This window comes from Camelus dromedarius, chromosome 27 (genome assembly GCF_036321535.1).
Source record: "Camelus dromedarius isolate mCamDro1 chromosome 27, mCamDro1.pat, whole genome shotgun sequence".
Classification (NCBI taxonomy): Eukaryota; Metazoa; Chordata; class Mammalia; order Artiodactyla; family Camelidae; genus Camelus; species Camelus dromedarius.
The window spans coordinates 1,139,026-1,160,328 of NC_087462.1; the positions used below are offsets into that span (position 1 = coordinate 1,139,026).

The 21,303-nt window shown below is 61.1% G+C and overlaps 1 protein-coding gene across 1 annotated transcript; it reads right to left on the reverse strand.

Moving 5' to 3' along the window:
• Positions 1 to 1,792: 1,792 nt before the first annotated feature.
• ATP8B3 (ATPase phospholipid transporting 8B3) lies at positions 1,793 to 19,844 on the reverse strand. Its single transcript, XM_064480273.1, is given in 28 exon segments — positions 1,793 to 2,209; positions 2,212 to 2,836; positions 3,978 to 4,105; positions 4,359 to 4,497; positions 4,664 to 4,903; positions 5,048 to 5,131; positions 6,677 to 6,900; positions 7,010 to 7,394; positions 7,642 to 7,762; positions 7,955 to 8,030; positions 8,844 to 8,955; positions 9,056 to 9,220; positions 10,770 to 10,882; positions 10,964 to 11,159; positions 11,566 to 11,727; positions 12,574 to 12,910; positions 13,036 to 13,226; positions 13,911 to 13,999; positions 14,430 to 14,588; positions 15,169 to 15,251; positions 15,671 to 15,741; positions 15,841 to 15,913; positions 16,425 to 16,486; positions 16,744 to 16,842; positions 17,945 to 18,058; positions 18,477 to 18,568; positions 19,061 to 19,119; positions 19,743 to 19,844. Coding segments are annotated over 28 exon segments (4,602 nt in total). The 5' UTR covers positions 19,832 to 19,844; the 3' UTR covers positions 1,793 to 1,895.
• Positions 19,845 to 21,303: the final 1,459 nt, after the last annotated feature.

The following is a 21,303-nucleotide window of genomic DNA, read 5'->3' on the forward strand; positions in this document are numbered from 1 at the left end:
ACGGGGCCGTGGGGCCGGAGCCCCGGATTCTCTGTCGCATCTTGTGTTTCATGCCCCAGCGGGTGCTGTTCGGTGCTCCTTGTCGCTGCTCTGTTCCGTTCCCATTCCCAGGGATCTGTGTCCCGCCGCCGTCAGTGGGCCGAGGAGGAAGGCGACAGCCCTGGGGCCTGACCGCCCACACCCCAGGCTCCACCTCCCTGTGCCGGTGGGCGGGGACCCAGGCCTCCTGTTCCTGGTCTTTGGGCACTAGTGAGTGTCACTGCCACCTGGGCCCCCCGACCTGGTCGGCTTCACCTTAGCATGAATTCCCAAGTGTCTTGTTCAGAGGAGAGAGACAATCAGCCAATTCGAGTCTTGTCGCCCGGGGTGGGGGGTGGGGGGCGTGGTGTCCCTAGCTTCCCAAGATCTGAAGGGCCCTCCTGAGACACTCTCTTGGCAGGCACCTGCCCAGGCCCCACCCAGACACCCCAGCCTCCTCCGCCCTGGCAGGGCCCCACTTCACCTTCCCGTCTGGCCCGGGAGGTGAGGGGTGCCTGCCTGTGGAGTCCTCCCTCCTAGCCCACGCTGGGACCTTAGGGAATAGAGGGGCCCCCAAAACACCATGAAAGGGGGCCCGGGGACAGCCTCCCAGCCTGTGACACCACTTCTGCCAGAGGCCCCACACTCCCACCAGGGGAGAGCCCACTTTCCAGGACGGGGGCCAGATAGGGGGGACTAGGGTAGCCGAAGGTGGCCCCTCATACCCTGAGGGGCAGGAGGCCCCACTGGAGGGCTGGGCCTGGGGCGCAGGTCCATCCCACAGGAAATGAGGGTGGGGGAGGGACGTGTTCCATGGTCCCGCACTCGGGCCACTTCAAGGTCTATGCCCAAAGCAGTTCCAGCTCCCTGGGCTCCTCCTGAGGCCCAGGCAGACACCTGCTCCCAGGTCTTTGGGGGGATTCTCTCAGTCAAGAGGCCACGTGGCCCTGAGTGTGTGATCACAACTGGACACCAGGGCTGCTTTTAGAGGAGACACTATTTGGGTCATCCAAAGTCCTCCTTCGCAGCCCCCAGAGCTAGAGGGAACAGAGGCCCTCTCCACCCCACCCTCAGGCGACAGGCTTAAAAGTAAAAAAAAAAAAAAAAAAAAAAAAAAAAATCATCATTGTTAACCATTGCTATGCTGGATTTGTTGTTTTGTTTTTCTCCAATAAATTATTTTCTAGTCACTCATCTGGGCTCGTGCATTGGCTGATGGGTGGGGGGAGGGGAGTTGGGGCTGGGAGTGGGGTGGGAGCCTGTGCAGGAGCGGGAGGCATGGCGCTCACCCCCCAACAAAGGGGGCAGGGAAAGAGGATGTGGGCCTCTCCCACGAGGGCCTCCCGGAGCCCCCACCCCCACAGGAATCCACCTTCCACAGGGCCTTGGAGTCCCCCAGCCCAGGACTCGGATCCTATCTCTTTCTGGAGTCTAAAGTAGAAGGTGGTTTGAGCACAAGAAACCAGGGCAGCCCGGTGGAGGAAGAGGCTGGGCAGTGCCGGAAGTGGACCTCATAAACTGCCCCGGGAGCGGCCAGCAGGCAGCAGCCAGAAACCAGAGATGGCAGGCAGAATCTGCTTAGCACCTTTCTCCCTTCTGAGAGCATGTTATTGACCCCAGGGTGAAGAAAAATCTCAAGTAAAAACCCAGCTTTCCCTGCAAATCCCTCATCAGGCCACTAGAGGTCAGTGTTTTGATTTTTAAAACCAGGAAAGACTATCTGGTGAGGCATCACAAAAAGTACAGGAAAAGAGGGAACCTCGAGGAGCCCTGGGGTAAGACGGACCCTGGTTTATTAGACAGAGAAAAGCGTGTGGAGTCCCATCTTCGGGCGGAGGCCTCATGCTCGCTGGGTGACACTTGCTAGGCCTGGGCAGTCACTGCTCCTCCTCAGGCGAGGGCGGCTGTCCTGCCGGATCAGGTAGAACCTGGCTCCCCACCAGCCCGGGCAGCCCCTCCCTGGGTGACGGCTGCCTCTCCACCGGCGAGGGCTCCGCTTTCATCGGCTGCTCATTTGTGGATGATTCTCCCACGTTTGGTGGCAGCATTTCCACCAGAGCAGTGAAGGTCGAGTTGGGAACTGGCACCGTCCCCTCCTCGGGGAGCCTGGGCTGCTCCTGCCAGCTGTGTGCCCGGGCCTTCCAGGACAGCTTCGGGAACATCCAGACGGATGTCTTCTCTGCAGGGGTATTGACTGGCTCTTCAAAGACGGCTGGCTGGAAGGCAGTGACTAGTTCTCAGCTGTCACCTGGCTCTCCCTGGGGGACAGTGGCTTCTCCTGAAGGGAAGGTGGCCTCTCCTTGGTTGGTGGCAGACTCTCAGGAGGAGAATGTGGCCACTGCTCATATGATAGTGACCCCTCCTGCCTCTTCAGCAGCTTCTCCTGGAAAGACCCAGATTGGCGGTTCAGGGTGAGGGCCGAGCTTTCAGTGGGAGAGGACTGGTTCTCCTGAGAAAAGGGCTGCCTGTCCACAGTCGTGGACGAGCTCGCCTCGGAGGCAGGCTGCACCTCCGCGGAGGGCACCTGCCCCCAGTGCTGGTGCTTCTTCCTCCCCAGGAACGACATCTTCCTGGGGCACCAGGGTGACTCCTTGGTGCTCGTGGACAGTTCATCAGATGGCATCGTGTGGTCAACCAGCATGTCGCTGTTGACTCCTGGTGACCTCCTCAGAATTGTGCCCTGCGTGATGAGGTCCGCGTAGCCCTCCCGGTGGGAGAAGGCATAGCTGGATCGCCGGGCCCGAGACTCCCGGTGAATGAAGGCCATGGGCTCCACGGTGATGATCTCCTCACTTGGGGCCGCCTCCTCCTCCTCCTCCTCAGGGCAAAAGGGAGAGCGAGAGTCATCAGGCTCCCAAGCTACGTCCATCGCTTTTGGGTCACCTGTCCCCCCACCCCCCACCCAGTGCGGGCCATTCAGAGCCCTTGGCCACCAGTCTCTGGCCAGGCTCTTTTCCTCCCAAGTCGACCCAATAGAGTCCTCCCTGGGGCCTGACTTTGCACCAGCCAATCAGAATCCTTCCCTGGGACTTAACTTTGCACCAGTCACCAAGCACCTTGGGCACCTTCTGTTGGCAAAGCCAAGAGAGGAGAGCCTGGGGCAGCCCCATGTCCAACCTGTGTGCCTGAAGATGGCAGGTTGGTGGCCCTGTGCTAATCCACCACTCCAGTCACTTCTGGGGCCCATCCCAGCTGCCCCTCATCCTTCAAGGTTTTGGTTCCATGAACCACTAAGTCCTCTCTCCCAACTTTCCATTGTGGTAAAACACACATAGCATAAAATGCACCATCTTAACCACTTTAAACTGCACAGCTCGGTGGCATTAAGCACATTCACGTTGTTGTGCCACCATCCCCACCACCTTTCTCCAGAACCTTCTCATCTTCCCAAACTGAAATTTTGCCCCCATTAAACACTCACTCCCCCTCCCCTCCCCCAGCCACCACTGTCTACTTCCTGTCTCTATGGATTTGACTCCTCCAGGGACCTCCTGTGAGTGGAATCAGACAGTATTTGTCCTTCTGTGTCTGGTTCTCTCACTGAGTATCATGTCCTAAAGGTTCATCCACATGGTAGTGAGTGTCAAAATTTCCCTCCTTTTTAAGGCTGAGTAATACTCCACTCCGTGTATGTACCATTTTGTTCACCCATCACCCACCAATGAACACTGGGGTTACTCCTAAATTTCCTTTTTGTTGACACCGTTTCCAAGTTGCTTCTGTCACGGGGACCCCAAGCCCTAGTGACTTCACGGCAGGGTCCAGACACATCAGCACTGGCCCTTTGAGTGCTCCTGCTGCCTCAGCCCCAGGACGTGTGGCTTCCCCTCTGGGGTCCTGGGACCTGTCATTTGGTTCCCTGGGGGCACTGGGGGTGTGTCTGGGTCTCCATCCCTTGCACCCCAGGCCCAGAGTCTCCTTGGGGTCCCGCATGTGAGGTGGGGACCACTGTCCCTCACCTTGGGCCGCGGCTTCTTGAGGGCTTGGTAGATGACGCGGAAAGCTAGCACGGGCAGGGTGCTCAGTGACACATTCAGCAGGATCACCAGCAGGACGGGGGGCTGGGATAGCACGTTGAGGTCAGCGTCTGGTGACAGAGAAGGGTCATGGCCAGCCTGGGGTGGAGCCTCCTCAGAGCCTGCTCAGTGCCCCTCCCTCAACACTCCATCTCCCTCCCCTCCCTTCACCGTAGACACTGTGACGCAAATTCCCGAAAGACACGGACACCCCCTCTATATGGCCACCCCTCCAACCTGCATGGCCACGGAGACCGAGGCTCAGAGAGGGGCAGAACGGGGCTCCGACTTAGGCCCCCCACCCCCTCCCCGCTGGGGGCTCACACTGAAATGGGAAGGTCTTGGGGGAGATTGTGAAGAGCCAGGAGCTCTGGGTGGCCCAGGTCATGACCGTGTAGAAGCAGAGGCTGAAGAAGATGGACAGCACGGACAGGACTGTCCAGTACTTGATGATGAGGATGACCTGAACACGGAGGGGCGTTAAGACGGGGGGGCACGAACCCGGAGTGGGGCTCATGGGGAGGGGGTGGCCCAGCCTCCAGGGTCCAAGAAGGGGCAGGTCACCAGGCGGGGAGAACTCAGTGGCCGACGAGGCCCCGGGGGTCAGGCAGGCGGGCAGCCACACCCACCTCCGTGGTGATGGACACCAGCCCCGACAGGGCCACCACCACCGAGAAGGACTGGTAGTCGCTGAAGCTGACAGGCCCGGCCGAGTCCCAGGTGGCCCACAGGGTCACGAAGAAGTTGACAAGGGAGGTGGCCATGCCGTGGGCGACGGCTTGAAGGAAGACCCAGCAGTTGAAGAGCTCGTCCTTCTGACCCGCCACGTACAGCTCGGGCAGCTCCAAGCTCCGCTCAGCGCTCACGTCCTGGAGGCTCAGGCGTCGGGGGGGCCGGCTCTTGGGACCAAGTGGGGACAACCCCCACCCCACCCGGGTCCCCCAGGAGGAGGAGGTGGGGCAGAGACAGGAGCGTCTGCAGGGAGGGAGGCGACAAGACCCACAGATGCTCACCTGCTCAAAGAGCCCAATGTAGAGAACCGGGAGGGTGCTGTACAGCAGGTTGAAGAACGCCAGGAACCAGCCTTCATAGAGAGGCTGGGGGAGGGGAGTGTGGAGAGGGGGAGAGGGGAGGGAGAGCACAGTGAGCCTTCAGGGTCAAAGGCCAGAAACAAGCGTCTTCACCTGCAGAGAGCCACCCAAGCTAGCTCGGCACCTGGAGAGGATTCCTGGTGGGTTAGACAGTCAGGTTATAATCAGGGTTGGGGCTGAGACCAGGAATGCACTCAGCGATAAGGACTGGAAGAGGGGGGAGGGTACAGCTCAAGTGGAAGAGCGCATGGTTAGCATGAACAAGGTCCTGGGTTCAATCCTCAGTACTTCCTCCAGGTAGAAATCAATGAATAAACCTAATTATCTCCCCCTCATAAAAAAAAAAAAAAAAAAAGGCTGGAAGAGAAAAGGCACAGTCTCATTCTTTTATGAGAACCGCTTGTAGCACCAGAAGGTGGGGGTGTGTTCAGCGAAAAGCAGGCACATGTCAAAGGGACAGATAAGGGACAATCTGAGCAACACAGCATAGAATAAAATCAACACCCGTAAGTGCATACTGATAGGAATAAATGGTTGAATAATTAAATGGGGGAGAAGGAACAGTTCTTCCTAAAGAAGAATTCCAATTGACAAATGTAAAAAGACTAGACGCCATCCGCTCTAAGACCAGGGACTAGACGAGGATGCCTGCTTTCACCATGGCTGGTCAACCGCGCTGGAAGTCTTAGCCGGAGCAATTAGACAAGAGAAAGAAACAAAAAGCATCCAAATTGGAAAGGAAGAAGTAAAACTCTCTGTTTGCAGAGGACATGATCCTATATGCAGAAGGTCCCAAAGGATTCACAGGAAAGCTACTCGAGCCAACAAACAAATTCAGCAAAGTGTCAGGGCCCAGATCAACTCACAGAAGACTTGTGTGTCTCTACGTCAGCAATAAACACTCACGAAAGGGGACTTAGAAAACATTCCCACGTAGAGCAGCACCTAAAAGCATGAGATACCCAGAAACAAAAAGCAAAACAAAAACACACTGCTTCCGAAGGGTGCCGCCAGGAGGCTCCCTCTCAGATGCCCGGGTGTCAGTGGCGGAGGCGCATCCCCTCACGGCAGCCTGTCTTCAGACAGCTTCCTTCCATGCAGGGGACCCACGCGCCGCAGCTCCTCGACGCTCCAGAGAGCACCTCTGGTGCTCTCCACGGCACCGTCAACACTCTTGAAGGCAGGGACCCAGCCCCTACAGCCTTTTCTTCTCTGGGGTTCAAACCCTCTCATTCTCTCCCCTTGAAGGATGTACATACATTTGGAGCACCTGTCCTGCCCTTGCCTCAAAGCTCAAATTTGCCAAATAGCCCTGAAAATGCTTAGCACAGAGCTCGGCAGGAACCAGCCTCTCCCTTTGTCTGGAATCTGTACTTGCAGGAATGCAGCCAAACAAGAGGCTGAGCTACCCTGTGACTTCAGGCAAGCTCAGCGCGCCCCCCGCCCGCCCCGCCCCCCCGTGAGGCCCCCAGGGGGTGAGTGTGCCTGCTGCCGTCCTGGAGGCTACAGGAGGGGAACAGCACCCCCAGAAGGGAGTGCCCTCCTGCACACCTGGGCGGTAAAGCCGCTGTAGAAGGCGAACCAGATCTGGGCCATCGTGCTGGCCAGCGTCTTGTAGATGAAGTAGCGCAGGAACTTGCAGACGCGCACGTAGGACCAGCGTCCGTGCACCAGCAGCAGCCGCTTCAGGAAGCAGAACTGGGCCAGCACGTAGTCGCTGTTCTGCACCGCCTGCATGCCCTCCTGCCCCGCCAGCCCCACACCGATGTCCGCAGCTGCGGGGGAACACCAGCCTGTCAGCCCCGGGCCCCCGACTCACCGCCCCCACCTGCTGCCGGCCGCGGGCCTCACCCACCCCCCCCATCCCTGCTGCCCACCACCCACTCTTGATCATGTTCACGTCGTTGGCGCCGTCCCCGATGGCCAGGGTCACCACATTCTGGTATTTCTTGACCAGCGCCACAATCAAGGCCTTCTGCTTGGGCGTCACCCGGCAGCAGATGACTGCCTGACACTGAGAGGCCAGCTCGACGAAAGCCTGCTCCCGCAGCGCCTCGGGGCTCTCGTGGCTACTGGAGTCTTTGTCTTCCGACGCCAGCCCGGGGGTCTTCCGCTGGGTCCCAAGCGTCCGCCACAGCAGGGACAGGCGCCTGGCCTGCAGGAAGTCCATCCTCCCCTCGCCCGGCCCCTGCCAGGACTCCTCTGTGTCCAAGGTCACCTTCTGGGCCAGGGCCCGGGGCTCCTTGCGCAGGGACAGCAGCAGCTGATCCTGGCCCGCAGGGGGCGGGGGCACATCACTCTGCTGCACCCCTCCCCTCGGTGAACACTGCCCCGGACCCTCCTCCCGGGCTGGACTTGACCCCACCCCCTCAACTCTTGGTGTGGCAAGTGAGACCCTTCCCCTCTGCTTGTCCGGCAGCGCTTCTAGGGGCCCCAGCCCCAGCCCCAGCCCACAGTTCCTCCCGGCCTCTTCCCGGGTGCCAGGGCCCTGCCGTGTGCCAGGAGCTGACACTGACCAGGAACTCCCCGTTAATGACCAAGGCCATCTTGACCTGTGGCAGGAGCTGGCTCCTCCGATGGTCCTTCTTGTCGCCCTTCAGGTTGTTGTTGCTCTCCCAGTAGGCCTCCAGGATCCGCCTGCAGGGGCCCGGCCGGGGCTCAGCCACGCCGGCCACACAGGCTTCCTTCCACCCACTCCCCTGCTGGCCTTGGTTTCCCACTCTGGGAGTTCAGCCAGGCAGAGACCCCAGGGCCACGCAGGGGCAGTGGTTGCCCCGCCCCCACCGACCCCCCCAACTCGGGTACATCTGCCTAACCCCCACTTCTTACATTATCTCCTTCTCTTCCAGAATGATCATGTTCTCTGAGAGCAGCTGGCAGGCAAAGCCGATGTTCACCGCTGTCTCTGCAAACCAGCACACTCAGCCCCTCCACAGCGCCTGCCTGGGGGCCACGCCCACCCTGCCCATCACAGCACTGTGCCCCTCCCCCTAGCCACAGCAACTGGTTCCAAGGCGGGCATGTGCCAAGGTCAGCCAGTAAGAGCCAGCTCTGTGACTTTGGTTGCAGCTTGGGGCACAGGGGGCCCTGATGGCCTGTCTGAGGGAGATGAGTCCAGGGCGAGGGCCAAAGGACCATCACATCATGCCTAGGGCCCCAGGGCACTCTAAGGAACTCAGAAAAATGACTAAATTTCTTTAAAAAAAAAAAAAAAAAAAAGAGGAAAAAACTGAACCTAAGAACCCAGCCTGGATATTGGTCTTTATACCAGTACTGCTGTAAACATTTGGTGTGTACGTGCCTCCTGCCCACAGAAGTCCTAAGGCAGCCCTGCTGGTGCCCATGCCCCCGGTCCTAGGGAAGCCTCGAGGGGTGGGGGAGTCAGGGTTCCTGAGATTCCAGGCTATCTTGGGCCCTCGGTGGCTGGGCAAACTTCGTAGGTGCCCGAGCTCTCTGAGCACTATGGGCCACCATCACACAAGGGTGATGAGGGCTGCACCTCTCGGTGGTGCTTAGAACAGCCCCAGCCCAACCGAGGGAGGTGCCCAGGGGACCCCAGCATTTTCTGTTGCTCCCAGTCCTCTCTTCCCAGGGACAAGGTGGAAGGCAATGCTGAAGCCAGACAAGGGGAACGGGCTGGCGATGGCGCCTGGGCAGGGACGAGCTCTCCTGCCCGCGTCCCTTCTCCTGGTGCTGGGGCAGCCGCTCCAGGACCCACCTTGCTTGTCCCCTGTGAGTACCCACACTTTGATGTTCCCCTGCTTGAGACAACGGATGGTGTCGCAGACACCGTCCTGGAGCCTGTCCTCGATGGCCGTGGCTCCCAGCAGCTAGGGGAACAGGGACAGACTGAGCAGGGACCTGGCTCCCTGGCAGGGCCAGGGAGCTGGAGCCGGGTGATGGCACCCCTCCCCCCGGTGCACCACCCACCTGGAGGTTCTGCTCCATCTCCTCATACACCTGGTGCAGGGCATGGGCCCGGTTCTGCAGCAGGATGCTGGCCTCCTGGTGCCGCTGGTGCCATGCCTCGTACACGTCCTTGTCCACCTCCTTGTAGGCCAGGCACAGCGTCCGCAGGGTCTGCTCAGCAAAGGACTGGGCACCAGGCAGGCAGGAGGGCGCCGGCACCCTCTCAGCACCACCGGACTCCCCAGGCACCCCTCGGCCCCTCTCCCTCTGCCTGCGCTCACCCAACCTGCCCCCTACCCACAGTCCGTCCTCCCCAGAGAAGGCAGGGATCACGGGCACTCTGCACACACCTGCTCTGCCTCAGCCTCCAGATGCCCTGCTCTGTTTTGCCTCCAGACCTTGCCTCTGCTATGCCCCCTGCCAGAAACACCCTCCCTACACTTTGGGTGGTAGATGCTAACGATTCCTCAAGACCCTGGGTGCAGCCCTGCCGGACCCCTCCCCAGTCAGGGCTCCCCCAGCCCTGGACCCCTCCCTCTGACCCCTCAGCTCAAAAACGTCTGCACCCCACACTGCGCCTCGTTTTTCAAGGGTCTGAGTGAGGCCTCTGGGGTTGGGGGACAGGAAAGATCCGGTGAGACTATGTCTCCAGACCCCAGGGAGGACCCAGGGGTGCTCTGGGGGCCGGATGGCCCTGAGAAAAGTACCCATCATGGCTCCTTACATCCACTCACCCCCCAGCCCTGCCCCAACAAGTGGCCCCCGGTCTCGCTTCCATTCCTGACTGGAATGGACTTGAGAGGTTGAGCTTGGACGTGGCAGGGGCTCCCTGGTCATCAGGAGCTCCCGACAGGCCTTTGCAACTCTTGTGCCTCAGTTTATTTGTCCATTACATAAGCCATCCTGCCAGGCTCCTGGGCTCCAGGTCATTACTCTGACTGCACCTCCTCTGTTCTGGGTCCGAAACCAGACGCCAGCCCCCTACTCCTCTCTTCCCACAGAGCAGGACATTCTGGGAGGCTCCAAGTGGAGGGACACAGGAGAGTCTTTCCACAAACATCCCCTGAGGTGCTGGGGGACACTGGGGACCCACAGGGTCAGGGCTAGGCTGGCATGACAGGACAGCCCCATGTTAGGGTCAGGACAGGAACAGCTCCCTGGCGGTGGGGATCTATGGCTGAACCTTGAGGACCAAAGGATCCTGAGCACCAGAGTGGAGGAAGGCATCCCAAGCAGAGGAGATAGCATGTGCAAAGGTCCTGAGGCAACACCTGAGCATGGAGGAAACTGAAAGCTAGAAACAGGGGTTTCGGGCAACCTAACCAGGGCAAGGAGAGACCAAGCTAGAGAGGTCAACAGGAGACAGAAAGACACAGCCTGGGAAGTTGGACCAAGGCATCTGGGCTTCACCCTGGGAGATGAAAGTTTTAGGGCAGAGAGAGCTGAGCAGGTCCTGGAACCTAGGCCTGGTTGGGAGGAGGGGTAGCATCCAGGGCAGAAGTTCAACCACAGGATGTTCTTGTGTGACTCAGAAAAAGATGTCCCCTCTGGACAGGGGTGTGTGTGTGTGTATGTGTGTGTGTGTGTGTATGTTGGGCAGAACAGTGCACAACCTGACCAACTGTACATGGCCACTTTGGGTACTTGAGCCAATTTCTCTGCACACTGGCCTCCCCTGCCCTTCTCCTGTGCCCTTGACCCTGCCCCTCCACCCTCCCTTCCCACAGAGACTCACGGCCAAGGCCGCCTCTGTGGTCCACTCTGTCATGCCTTTCTTGCCCAGGCGTTCATAGATGACTGTGTCGGCACCTTTGGTGTAGAGGTGGATGGAGCCTTCGGGGGTGCGGACTGCAGAGGAACAGGCCTGGCTACCCACACACGCTCCCCTGCCCACCTGCCCCACCCCAACCCGGGGCTGCAGGCGCTCACCCAGCACTGACATCCGCTTGCGCACGCTGTTGAAGTCCATCATGGCCAGGACCTGGTACACCCGCACCTCTCCCAGCTCCATCACAGTGATACTGTCCTGTGTGCGTGCCAGGAAAACGTAGCCAAAGTTTCGGGCCGCAGTGACCAGTGCCTCCTCGTCCGGGGAAGCTGCCTGGTACAACAGCTGGTCTGGCCGGGAGGGGACAAGGGTGGAGGAAGGGGCAGGGTCTGAGAGCCTGCCCTTGTCGGGGATCCGTCACCCACTTGCAGAAGGGCCGGCTTCCATCTCCTTAGCACAGGGAAGAAAGGGACACAGTAGGTGCCCACAGGTATTTGCATAGTTATGGCCAGTCTCTTGGGGCCGCACAACCTCTAAGTCCAATAAAGGAAGGTGGGCATTTGGGTCTCAGTCTGCATGACTTCCCCCTCCTGGTGTGATGACAGACCTGGATGGCCTCTGTGTCTGGAAGAGGCTGGGGCTTGGGACCTGGGCCTGAGTACCCTCTGAACAGGATGAGAGTAGCCCTGGGAGCTGGGCGGGACAACCTCTAAGGCCTGGCGAGCGTCTCTAGAGCCCAGGGCCCGAGCACCCTCTAAGCAGGCTCACTGTTCTTCTCCTGCACCATCACCGTGTGGCAAATGGCCAGCAGGCGCCAGAACTCGCGCACCCTCTGGTCCTCATTGGCCTGCACGGCCTGCAGGAGCTCGGCGTTGCGGAAGAGAAACTTCCTGTCAGCAAACTTGTTCCAGAGGTAGGGGTCCTCCTGGGGGACGGTGGGGGGACAGGCCAGCTTTGAGTGGGTCACTGTCCGCGCCCTCGACCATCCAGTGCTCCAGGGCAGCCAGGGCTCACCTTGCATGGGGCCTCCTTCTCCGGGCCTAGGGAAAGACCTTGTTTCAGGCCTCAGATCCCAGGACTCGCTGGGAGCCCTACAGCCCACACCTCCGCAACCCAGGTCAGGCCTCCTGGGGCCACCGGAGGCAGCGGGGCCGGCGGGCCCGGGCCCCAGCCCCCAGCCCCCAGCCCCAGCTTCACTTTCTGCTCGGAGGAGGAGTAAGAGGCAGACGTGTCCCTGCGGACCCGGGAGGGTGGCCCGCAGTGGGGCTCAGCCCCGCGGAACATGTTGGTTGCATCTCCTCGTGGGCTTTTTAAAATCTGGACTCAGCCACCTGCTTTGAAACACTACGTGACTTCACATAAAAACCGGGCTCCAGAGCCCTTCTGTACACATCAGAGGACCTGGCTGGGGGCTGATGCCGCTCAACACAGACCCCACTGCCCCACATCACCCCGAGGCCAGGCCTGCCTCTCACACTGGTGGCTGCCCACCACGCCCAGTTACTACTCAGTTGGGTCCTCTGTCGTCTCCTCATCTAGACCACATCCACTAGTGATAAACTAGGCCAGGGGTTGGCGCACTGCATTCTCAACAAAGACTGGGCAGCCTGAGCGGCTAGAAATTCTGACTTGTGGGTCCTTTACAGGAGGAGTTTGCCGATCCCCAAATGAGAGGATGCTGTTTGGGGACAGTTCTGTGGCACAAATCTGGGTGGGATTCTGGGGGTGGGGCCGCGTGCTCGGCAGGCCAGAGGACGTCAGTGAGGCCCACTGAGGCCCCAGGGCAGTCGCGGCGGCCCCCGGGGCGGGGCGGGGCGGGGCGGTCCTTGCCGCGGGCGAGCTGGAAGGGGCCGGGCCGGGCGGCCCCGGTGGGGAAGGGGTGCCGGGCTGGGGCCTCACCGTAGACAACGCCACTGATGCAGCACTTCCTGAAGGCCATGACATTCTGGGTGAGCGTGCCAGTCTTGTCGGAGAAGACGTACTCCACCTGGCCCAGCTGGTCGTTGAGGCTGGTGCTTCGCGCTTTGGCGGGCATGTCCTGGGGCTCGTAGTACATATGCACGTCCCAGTTGATGAAGATGCTGTTCCCCAGGTAGATGAACTCAGCCCTGCCGACGCACAAGGCACGCCGGGGGTCACGCCCCAGCCTGGCCAGCGGGCAGGCTCTCCGGCTCCTCCCTCCCTCCCTAGCAGAGGGCTGCGGAGGGGCGGGTCGGAGGCCCCGGGGGCTCACATGATAAACATGGCCATGGGCACCATGACGCTGAGCAGGATGAGGAAGCCCCAGAAGTTGAAGAAAGTCTCCGTGGCCACACTACGCACGTGCTTGGCAGACACGTAGTGATGCTTGGCCTTGAACTCCCTCACCTTGAACCAGAAGCCCAACGTCAGGGCCCCAGAGATCAGCACGAGGGACAGAAAGATCTGCACAGTGGATGGGAATGGGGCACAGCGTGAAGGGAGCGCCTGGGAGGCACCAAGACCCCCCAGGGACGCGCCACCCGGGACTCCTGCGCTCAGCGTGGAAGGACGAGCCCAGCGATGGGGTGCCCCCAACTCTGCATCCAGACAGGCGGCGGGACGGGGGGGAGGGGCAGTGGGGGGGGCTGCGGTTTTGCTGGGCTTCGTGGCTGCTTTTTTTTTATTATTATTATTTTAATAACTTTTAAAATTTCTTAAAAAAATTTTTTTTAATGGAGGTACTGGAGATTGAACCCAGGACCTTGTGCATGCTAACCACGCGCTCTACCGCTGAGCGTACCCCGCCCCCCGCTATTTCAAAAACTCTTCGAAAGATAAGGTTGATTAGGCAAAAAGTTAAGGATTGTTAAATGTCAGTAGAGGAGGACATGTGAGCACTTTATCTCCTGTGGGTTCGGAAGACATCTGAATCAAATTCTGTTTTATGAAAACATTTTTTTAAATTGCCATTTTCAAAAAACATTATCTGGCCCACAAACTTGTCCTTAGGATCAGGCTGCATATTCTGCAGAGCAGGAAAACCGAGGCTGGGAAGAGGACGGCCAGGGCATCTGTCTACAGGGTGGGGCCCTTTTCCTCCCCTCCTCTGTGCCCCCCCTCCCAGGGCAGGGGCTTGGGGGAGCTCACCAGGACCACCAGTCTGTTCATCAGAAAGTCTAGCTTGGTTCTCTTCAGATGGATCTTGCCGCAGTTCTTCATGATCTTTGTATCAAAACCTGCAGGGTTTTCATCCATCCGTCTGTCCATCCATCCATCCCTCCCTCCCTCCCTCCATCAGTCCATCCACCCACCCATCCATCCACCCCATCCTCCATCCTTCTGTCACCCTACCCCCCACCCACTCATCCATCCATCCATCCCCCCATTCTCCACCCCTCTGTCACCCAACCCATCCATCCACCTGCCACCCATCCTTCCATCTACATACAAGCACCCCGTTTTTTCCAGTCAAAATAAAGGTCCTGGCTCAACATGTCCATTTGCACAGTTTCGGAACTGAGGGTCCAGAGAAACCACGCCAGGAGCCCCTCATCACACAGCGGCCTGGCCTTGTGAATTCTTGCCGATGACTGCAGGGTTCTCACCACCCACCCCCGACCCGGGGCCACGCAGGACACCACAGGGGCGGGCCCAAAGTGGCTGTACCGGCATAGATGACCAGTCCATAGCAGGTGTCCGTGTTGCGGACCCTGCAGCCCCGCAGGAGGATGTTGCCACTGTCCAGGGGGTGCTTCTTGCCCTTCCACTCTAGGCAGCCCACGAAGTGGTGCATCCGGCTGTTGGGTTCTTCACACACCACTTTGCCTGTGGGCAACCTGGCGGTCAGGGAGCCAAGGGCACGGCTGGGCCCAGACATCCCTCCCCAGTGGGGGACTCAGGGCATATTCCCATCACCGCCAGTCAGGGCCCCGCATGGCCCCAAACCAGCCCCATTGGCACCTCCACTCCCACGCACAGCCTCCTCCTGGAGGCTCCAAAGCTGGCCCTTTCTGGCCTCAGGGCCTTTGTGTGTGCTGTTCCCTGTTCCCACACTTACACCTCCTCAGGGAAGCCCTCCTTGGTCCTCCTGCCAGATCAGGTGCCCCCCACCGAACCCCTTCCTCATGGTTGTTTTGTAATAAGGCCGGACACTGCCTCCACTGTCACGTTGATCTGAGGGATATGCTATAGGCCTGGAATAAGCCCGCCCATTAAAAGCTATCCCAGCCCCAAGGGCCTAGGAATAAACAACACCGATGACAATGGGAGACAACTGGAAGCCTCCTCAACCCCCAGCACACCCCACTACCACCTCCAACCCAGTAAGCTGGGGAGCCTTTGCACCCACCACACAGGGGGCCGCCATGGGGACCCAGAGTGGGGAGATGGGTGGGTCGGCTCTCACCTTGGAAGGCTGCCATCTTCTTTATGCTGGTCAGCTCGTGGTGGGTGATCGGCAGGGCCTGCCTGAACTTCAGATTGGTTTCCCTGGTGACCAGAAGGGGAGCAAGGCGAAAGCTGGGGCAGACAGCGCCCAAGCAAGGTGTCCCTGGCCCCCCCGACATCTTCCCTGAGCACCTACGGGTGCGCTGGCTGCCAAGCAGGAGGCTGAGGCCCAGAGAGGGAGAGTACCTTGCCCCAGGTCACACAGGGCATTTGCGAAAGGGCCGAGGCCAGACCCTAGGCCTCTGTGCTCTGAGGGCAGTGGCCCCTGGCACACTGTGGAGCTTCCAGAAATGTACAAGGAAGGGGTGTCCCCTTCCTGTGGTTTCATCTTATTGCCCCTGCTGGTTCACGAGCGCCTCATCCAGGCTCCCAGGACCACAGCCTCCCAGTGGGCTTGGCAAGCAGCTCTCTGGCCACTGGGGAAGGCCTCACCCCCAAGGCCCAGTGATCACCGGCCTCACCCGTCAATGTCAGCTGTCTCCACGTAGCACAGGCTGCTGGGCTCCGTGCTGGCCAGCAGGACCAAGTCAGCCTGCGGGGGGAGGCAGCGGCGGGGGTGGGAGGAGAGGGCATTGCATGGGCGTAGGGAGTTGAGTGGGCGGCGGCCCTGCCCTCCAGCCCACCAGCTCACCGGCACGATGCTGTCCTTGTGCAGACAGACCACGTCTCCCACACACAGGTTCTTCCATTTCCTCCACAGGAAGCTGCGCGGGGCGGAAGCAGGGGGCAGCAGGTGTGGGGGCCCCTTCCCAGCCTTGGAAGTCCCACCCTCCACCCACCGGCCTGCCCTGGTGGAGCTGGAGGAGCAAGGGGGGGTGCCAACACCCAGCCTCTGCTCCTGCTGCCCCCACCCGGGGGCCTCAGCCCACAGGGCAGGGCTGCAGGCCCATTATTCCCTGCCCGCCCCCTCCTCCCACATTCCAAGTCCAGACCTTCCTGCCTTCCCCTTCGGCTGAACTCAACTCTGCCTCATCACAGGGCCCATCCCAGGCCTGGTAGACAGCAGGTGCCTCATACGTGCTGGCCTGGGTACCCCCACTGTCAGACGCAGCCAGGATGTCAGGGAGCGTGGGAGGTGCTGGATGATCTTCGGGGCACCCTCCCTGTGGTGCCCGACCTCGGCTGTGCTGGGGGCCCTGGCTTGCCCCAGAACGGCCTGCACCTGTCACCCAGCACCCAGCACCCAACACCCCGTAGCCAGCGGCAGAGCCTCACCTTTTCCCCATCAGCACCTGGCACGGCCTGTTGTTAATGATCCTGTCGCTCATGTGTCGCCCCTGGGCCAACGGGGGCAGTCAGAGGATGACACTCCCCCTGTGCAGCCCAGGGGAGGGTGCAGACGCAGGTGCCTGCTGGCTAGCCCTCACCCTGCTATCTGTCCAGCGACCCTGCCCTCAGGGAGCAGCCGCGGGAGGGCAGGTTCTACTTGCCTCCCGAGCTGACTGTGCATGACCCGCCGTCTCCCCAGCAAGCCCACGGTCCTGAGGCCCCTACCTGTCCTCTGTGCCCCCCCGCCCCTCCCTGCCCCACTCACAATGTCGTCCACCAGGTCTCGGGTGGCCCGGATGATGAGGAGGCAGACAAGCGGGGCGAAGAGAGTGAACCAGGGCAGCGTGGAGATCTCGGGGACGCCCTGGCATGGAGGGTGGGTCACGCTGGCCCCTCAACCAGGGCACCCGCAACTGCCCGCCGCCCTCCTGCCCAGCGCATCCGGCCCCACAGCCTGGCATCCTGTGTCCCACCTGTGTGCCCCCTGCTGACTGCCAGGGCCCAAGCCCGGCCACCTCCCCCTGCAAAGCTCAGGGCAACTGCGCTCCAGACCTGCCCCCTGCCTGGAACTTCTCTCCAGGGCTGCCTCCTCTCTCTTCCATGCCCAGCTCCCATGTCTTCTCCTCCAGGAAGCCCTCCCAGCCCCAAGCTGGTTCCCTCCTTGGGGACCTAGCTCTCACTGTCTCCCCTCCTTGTAACCCTCGGATCTGAGCTCTAAGTGGCCCCCAGACCGGTCTGGGCAGGGGCTCCCGTCCCCATCACTGGTCCCTACCACGTGGTTTGATGACAGTCAACCTCACCAGTCCCTGAGCCACCCGAAGACAGGCGTGAGGGCCACCACCAGGCCCCCAGTGCCCAGAACAGGACCTGCCTTCAGTAGGTGCTCAATAAATATTTATCAGATCGATGGATAAAAGCGGAGTGTCTCACTTTACTCAGAACTGAATGAGACACTAGGTGGGGGCTGGAGTGTTCTGGGAACAGCCCACCCCACACAGGGCCCACCTCCACCCTCCACCTCACCCTCTTCACCCATGACCAGCCCGATGCCAGGAAATGACCCGGCGGGTCCCAAGAACCTGGTCTTTCCTCCTCGCCCTCTGCGGTCAGCTCCGCCTGCTGGGGCCAAAGGGGTCATGTGGCCTCCTCCTCAGATCGGTAGGAGCCACCCCTGCGCCCTCATCATTCAACATACATTGAGCGCCTCCTGTGTGCCAGGCCCTGGGCCGGGCAGCAGGCACCAGGCCGCGGGGAACTGGCCCCGAGGGCACTCCCAGTGTGTGGGGAGCCGGACGTTGACCCAGAAAATACACAGACGATCATGCAGCAAAACCACCTGGGTCTGTCTGCAGAGCCACGCAGGAGGGTGGGAAGGGAGAGCTTCCTGGGGGAGGCGGCCTGAGCAGGGGGAAGGAGCGGCGTGGGCACAGGCACTGACCCCCTGGGGCTGCCCCCACCAGCACCACCTGGAGGATGATGATAAGAAGGAAGTAGAGGTTGGACGTGCGGTGGAACTGCTCGTACAGGTTCAAGGGCAGGAAGGAGAAGATGTTGTACTTGGCTGTGTGGATGACATTCCTCTGGAACAAGAACCAGCGTGGGGGTGCTGCCCAGGCCAGGGGGCCCCACCGCCCACCCTGTCCGACCCCGCCCTCCGGCCTCGACCAGCATCAACCAAGCCCCTACTAGGTGCAGACTCCCAGCGCGCGACCCCAGGACTTCCCAGAGCGAGCCGTACGCGGGGGGTTTAGGTAGAGCCTGAGGGACACACTGCACCATGAAAGTTTCAAAAGCTTCCTGTTAACGTATTTGAACCTGAACTAGGGTGGGGCAGAGTAGACCCTCGAAACTCCAGTACCAAACCAGCGATTCCATGAGGACAAACACGAAGCAGGTGCAGGCGGAGGCGGAGCTCGGGTGGCCACCAAACTAACCCTGCGGGGAGACCCCAACAGGCCGGCAGGGCAGGGGTGCGGGGGCACGGCCGGGCCTGCGCACCTTGTACTTCCTCCTCTGCCAGCACAGGAAGACCTTCTCCTTGAACTGGCGGTTGTAGGCCCGGTTGTTGGCCTGCACCTCCCAGGTGAATGCTGCAGCCGGAGAGGGCGGGCACCGCTCAGGGCCGGGGACAAACATGGGCTAACGACACCCCAGAGGAGGGCTAATGGGGCCTGGGGGACCCAGGGCTGTGGGAGCCGGTAAACAGATGAGAGGGCCCAACAGTAGGCGCTGGAGGAGCCCAGGTGGATCTGAGGAGCAGCCCCTCGCCCACCAGCCACCCTGCGCTGGTCCCTAGGCCTGGGAGACCCATTCACGCCCACTTCTTCTACAGAGAGGTAAATGCGGTCCCCCGACGGGCTGCGAGGTGTCCGAGTTTCCATGCCCAGCCCACATAGTAGCCCCAGTTCCGAGCCCACCTTTCAGTCATAGGGTTTTGAACTATTTGTAACCCGCCAAGAACTCCACGCTGGGCCTTCTGTCTCCCCACTTCAGCCGCTACACTTGAACATCCCTTGGCTTGGTCCACTGCAGGCCCCCTCCCCCAGCCCCTGCCCGTGTCTGAGCTCAGCCCGGAGGTGCACCTGAGTTCGTCTCCTCCTCAAGGTCTTCTCGGTCCTCGAGACTGCCCATGTTGGTGGGGCTGTCGGGAAGAGGAGCCTGAGGTCACACCCTTGCTGGAAAGAGCTCTTTACTCTGCCCTCTTTGAGATGTCACTTCCCACATCTATCTGCTGTCCCCTCACCAGGCTCTGAAGGTCCAGTCGCCGGCTGTGTGTCCTTCCCCATTACAGTCACCTGGCCACTGCTCCCCACCCCCATGGCCACTCACAGTCCAGGCCTCCATCTCCTCCCCTGGGATGACTGCACCCAGGTCCTCCTAAGCCTCCCTGCTCCCCTTCCTGCCCCACTCGGGACACAATGTCCAGCCTGGTCAGGTGCTCAATCAGTGTTTGTTGACCGACTAAGTGGGGCCCTGGGGTTTCTACGCCACATCTCCAAGTGTGTGTATGGCTAAAGGGCTCTGGGAGGTCTGAGTGTGATCTTGGGGAGCTAACTGAGATGGAGGAGATGGTGACACCCGACTTACACAGAACTCGGAACCTTCCCACTGCTGGTTCACGGTCACTCCTAGTCCTTCAATGCCCTCGGCAGCTCCCCAGATGACCCCACCCCAGCGCTCAGCAGCCCCTCTCTCCATGCCTTTGCCCTGCTGTTCCCTCTGCCAGGAGCACCCGTCCTGCACGCCTGGCCAGAACCTCCTCACCCTTCTGCTCTCAGCTCATACTTCTCAGACCGTCCAGGCTTCTGGCACCTCCTCCTCTGGGCTCCCTCTCTGCCTGGGTTGTCCCCCATCTCAGTTCTGACCACCCACTCTCCTCTGCTTTCGCTGTCTGGGCTGCCGGCTGAAACTGGAACCTCCCCAGGCATGGACTGCTGGCGTCTAAGTCATTGGTGTCCCCGGGGCCCGGGGGTAGGGCCTGGCTCAGGACCAGCTCTGAAGCTCCTGGGAGCCTGAGCAAGGCCAGCGCCCATTCACCAGATGAGGTAAAGTGAGGCTCAGGGTGAATGAGGCTCAGCCAGTGCGACCTGTAGTGGCGGGAGCCCAGAGTGGGGTACAGATGGGGTTGGAGGGATGCTGAGATGGCCAGGATCTACACAAAGTTCACCTGAGGGCAGGACACGCCGACATACCTCCCCGCCTCCGGGCTTGCTTCCCCCCACTCCCACTCTCAGCTCACCAGAACGCCCACTAACCCCAGGGAAACCCCGAGCACTCCCGCAGCGAAGCTGCGCAGGGTTCGATGCCTAGTCCCGGGGGCCTCCCTGGACGGGAGATTCAGGTCCACAGGACACCGGGCACTCCGGCGCCAGTCCGGACCCTGCCCGGCGCGAACCTCTAGAGGGCTCCCTCTCCGCCGCCTCCGCGACCTCCGGCCCCTTGGCCGGGTACAGCTCAGAGTGCACGGGCGCCCGGGGACGTACAGCTGCGGGAGCGCCGCCGCTCACCTGCGCGGCCCGGGGCAGGTGGGGCCGGGCTGCCTGGGGCAGTCCGCGGGTGTCCAGGGCGACGGACGTGGTGGGGCTGTTAGCCCGGGGCCAACGGGCCTGAAACGGGCGGCGCGGGCGCTGGGCGGGGCGGAAGGGCGGGGCCTAGGGGCGGGGCCGGGCAGAATACCGGGGTCGAGGGCGAGGCCAGGGTAGAGATGGGGCGGGGCGGGACCCCAGGAGGCGGGGCCAAGACCGAAGGCGGGGCTCCAGGCAGAAGGCGGGGCCTAGGGGGGCGGTCAGGGTATAAGGTGGGGCCGAGCTTGGGAGGCGGTGGAGAACAAGGCCAGATGGGGGCGGGGTTGGGGGCGGAAGGCGGGGCCGAGCAAGGGAGGCCTGGAGGAAACGGGCCGGAGGGTGCAGGGCAGGAGGCGGGGCCTTGCAGAGATGGGTGGGGCCTCAGGGAGCAGGACTGGGTTACGCCAGGCCTTGCAGAGAGGGCCAGAGGAGGGGTGGGGCAGGGTGGGGTTTGTGGGCGGAGCCGACTGGTGCCTGTCTACCCGCGGCCAAGACCCAGGGGTGGGGCCTTGCAGAGGATGAGGTGTGTCAGGGCATGGACCTGCTGGGTCAGTGGGCGGGAACTTGGAGAGCAGAGTGAAAAGAAAGGGCCAAGGTATTAAGGAGCCAGTCATTTAGGGGCGGAACCTTGTGAAGCATGCACTAGGTGGGGTGGGTTGGATCTGGCTGAGCCTGGGCAGGGCCAATGGTTCGTGACTAGGGGCGGAGGAAGGACATGCAGGTAATCGCAGGTAGGCGGGGCGTGAGTCTGAGCTGGCTTT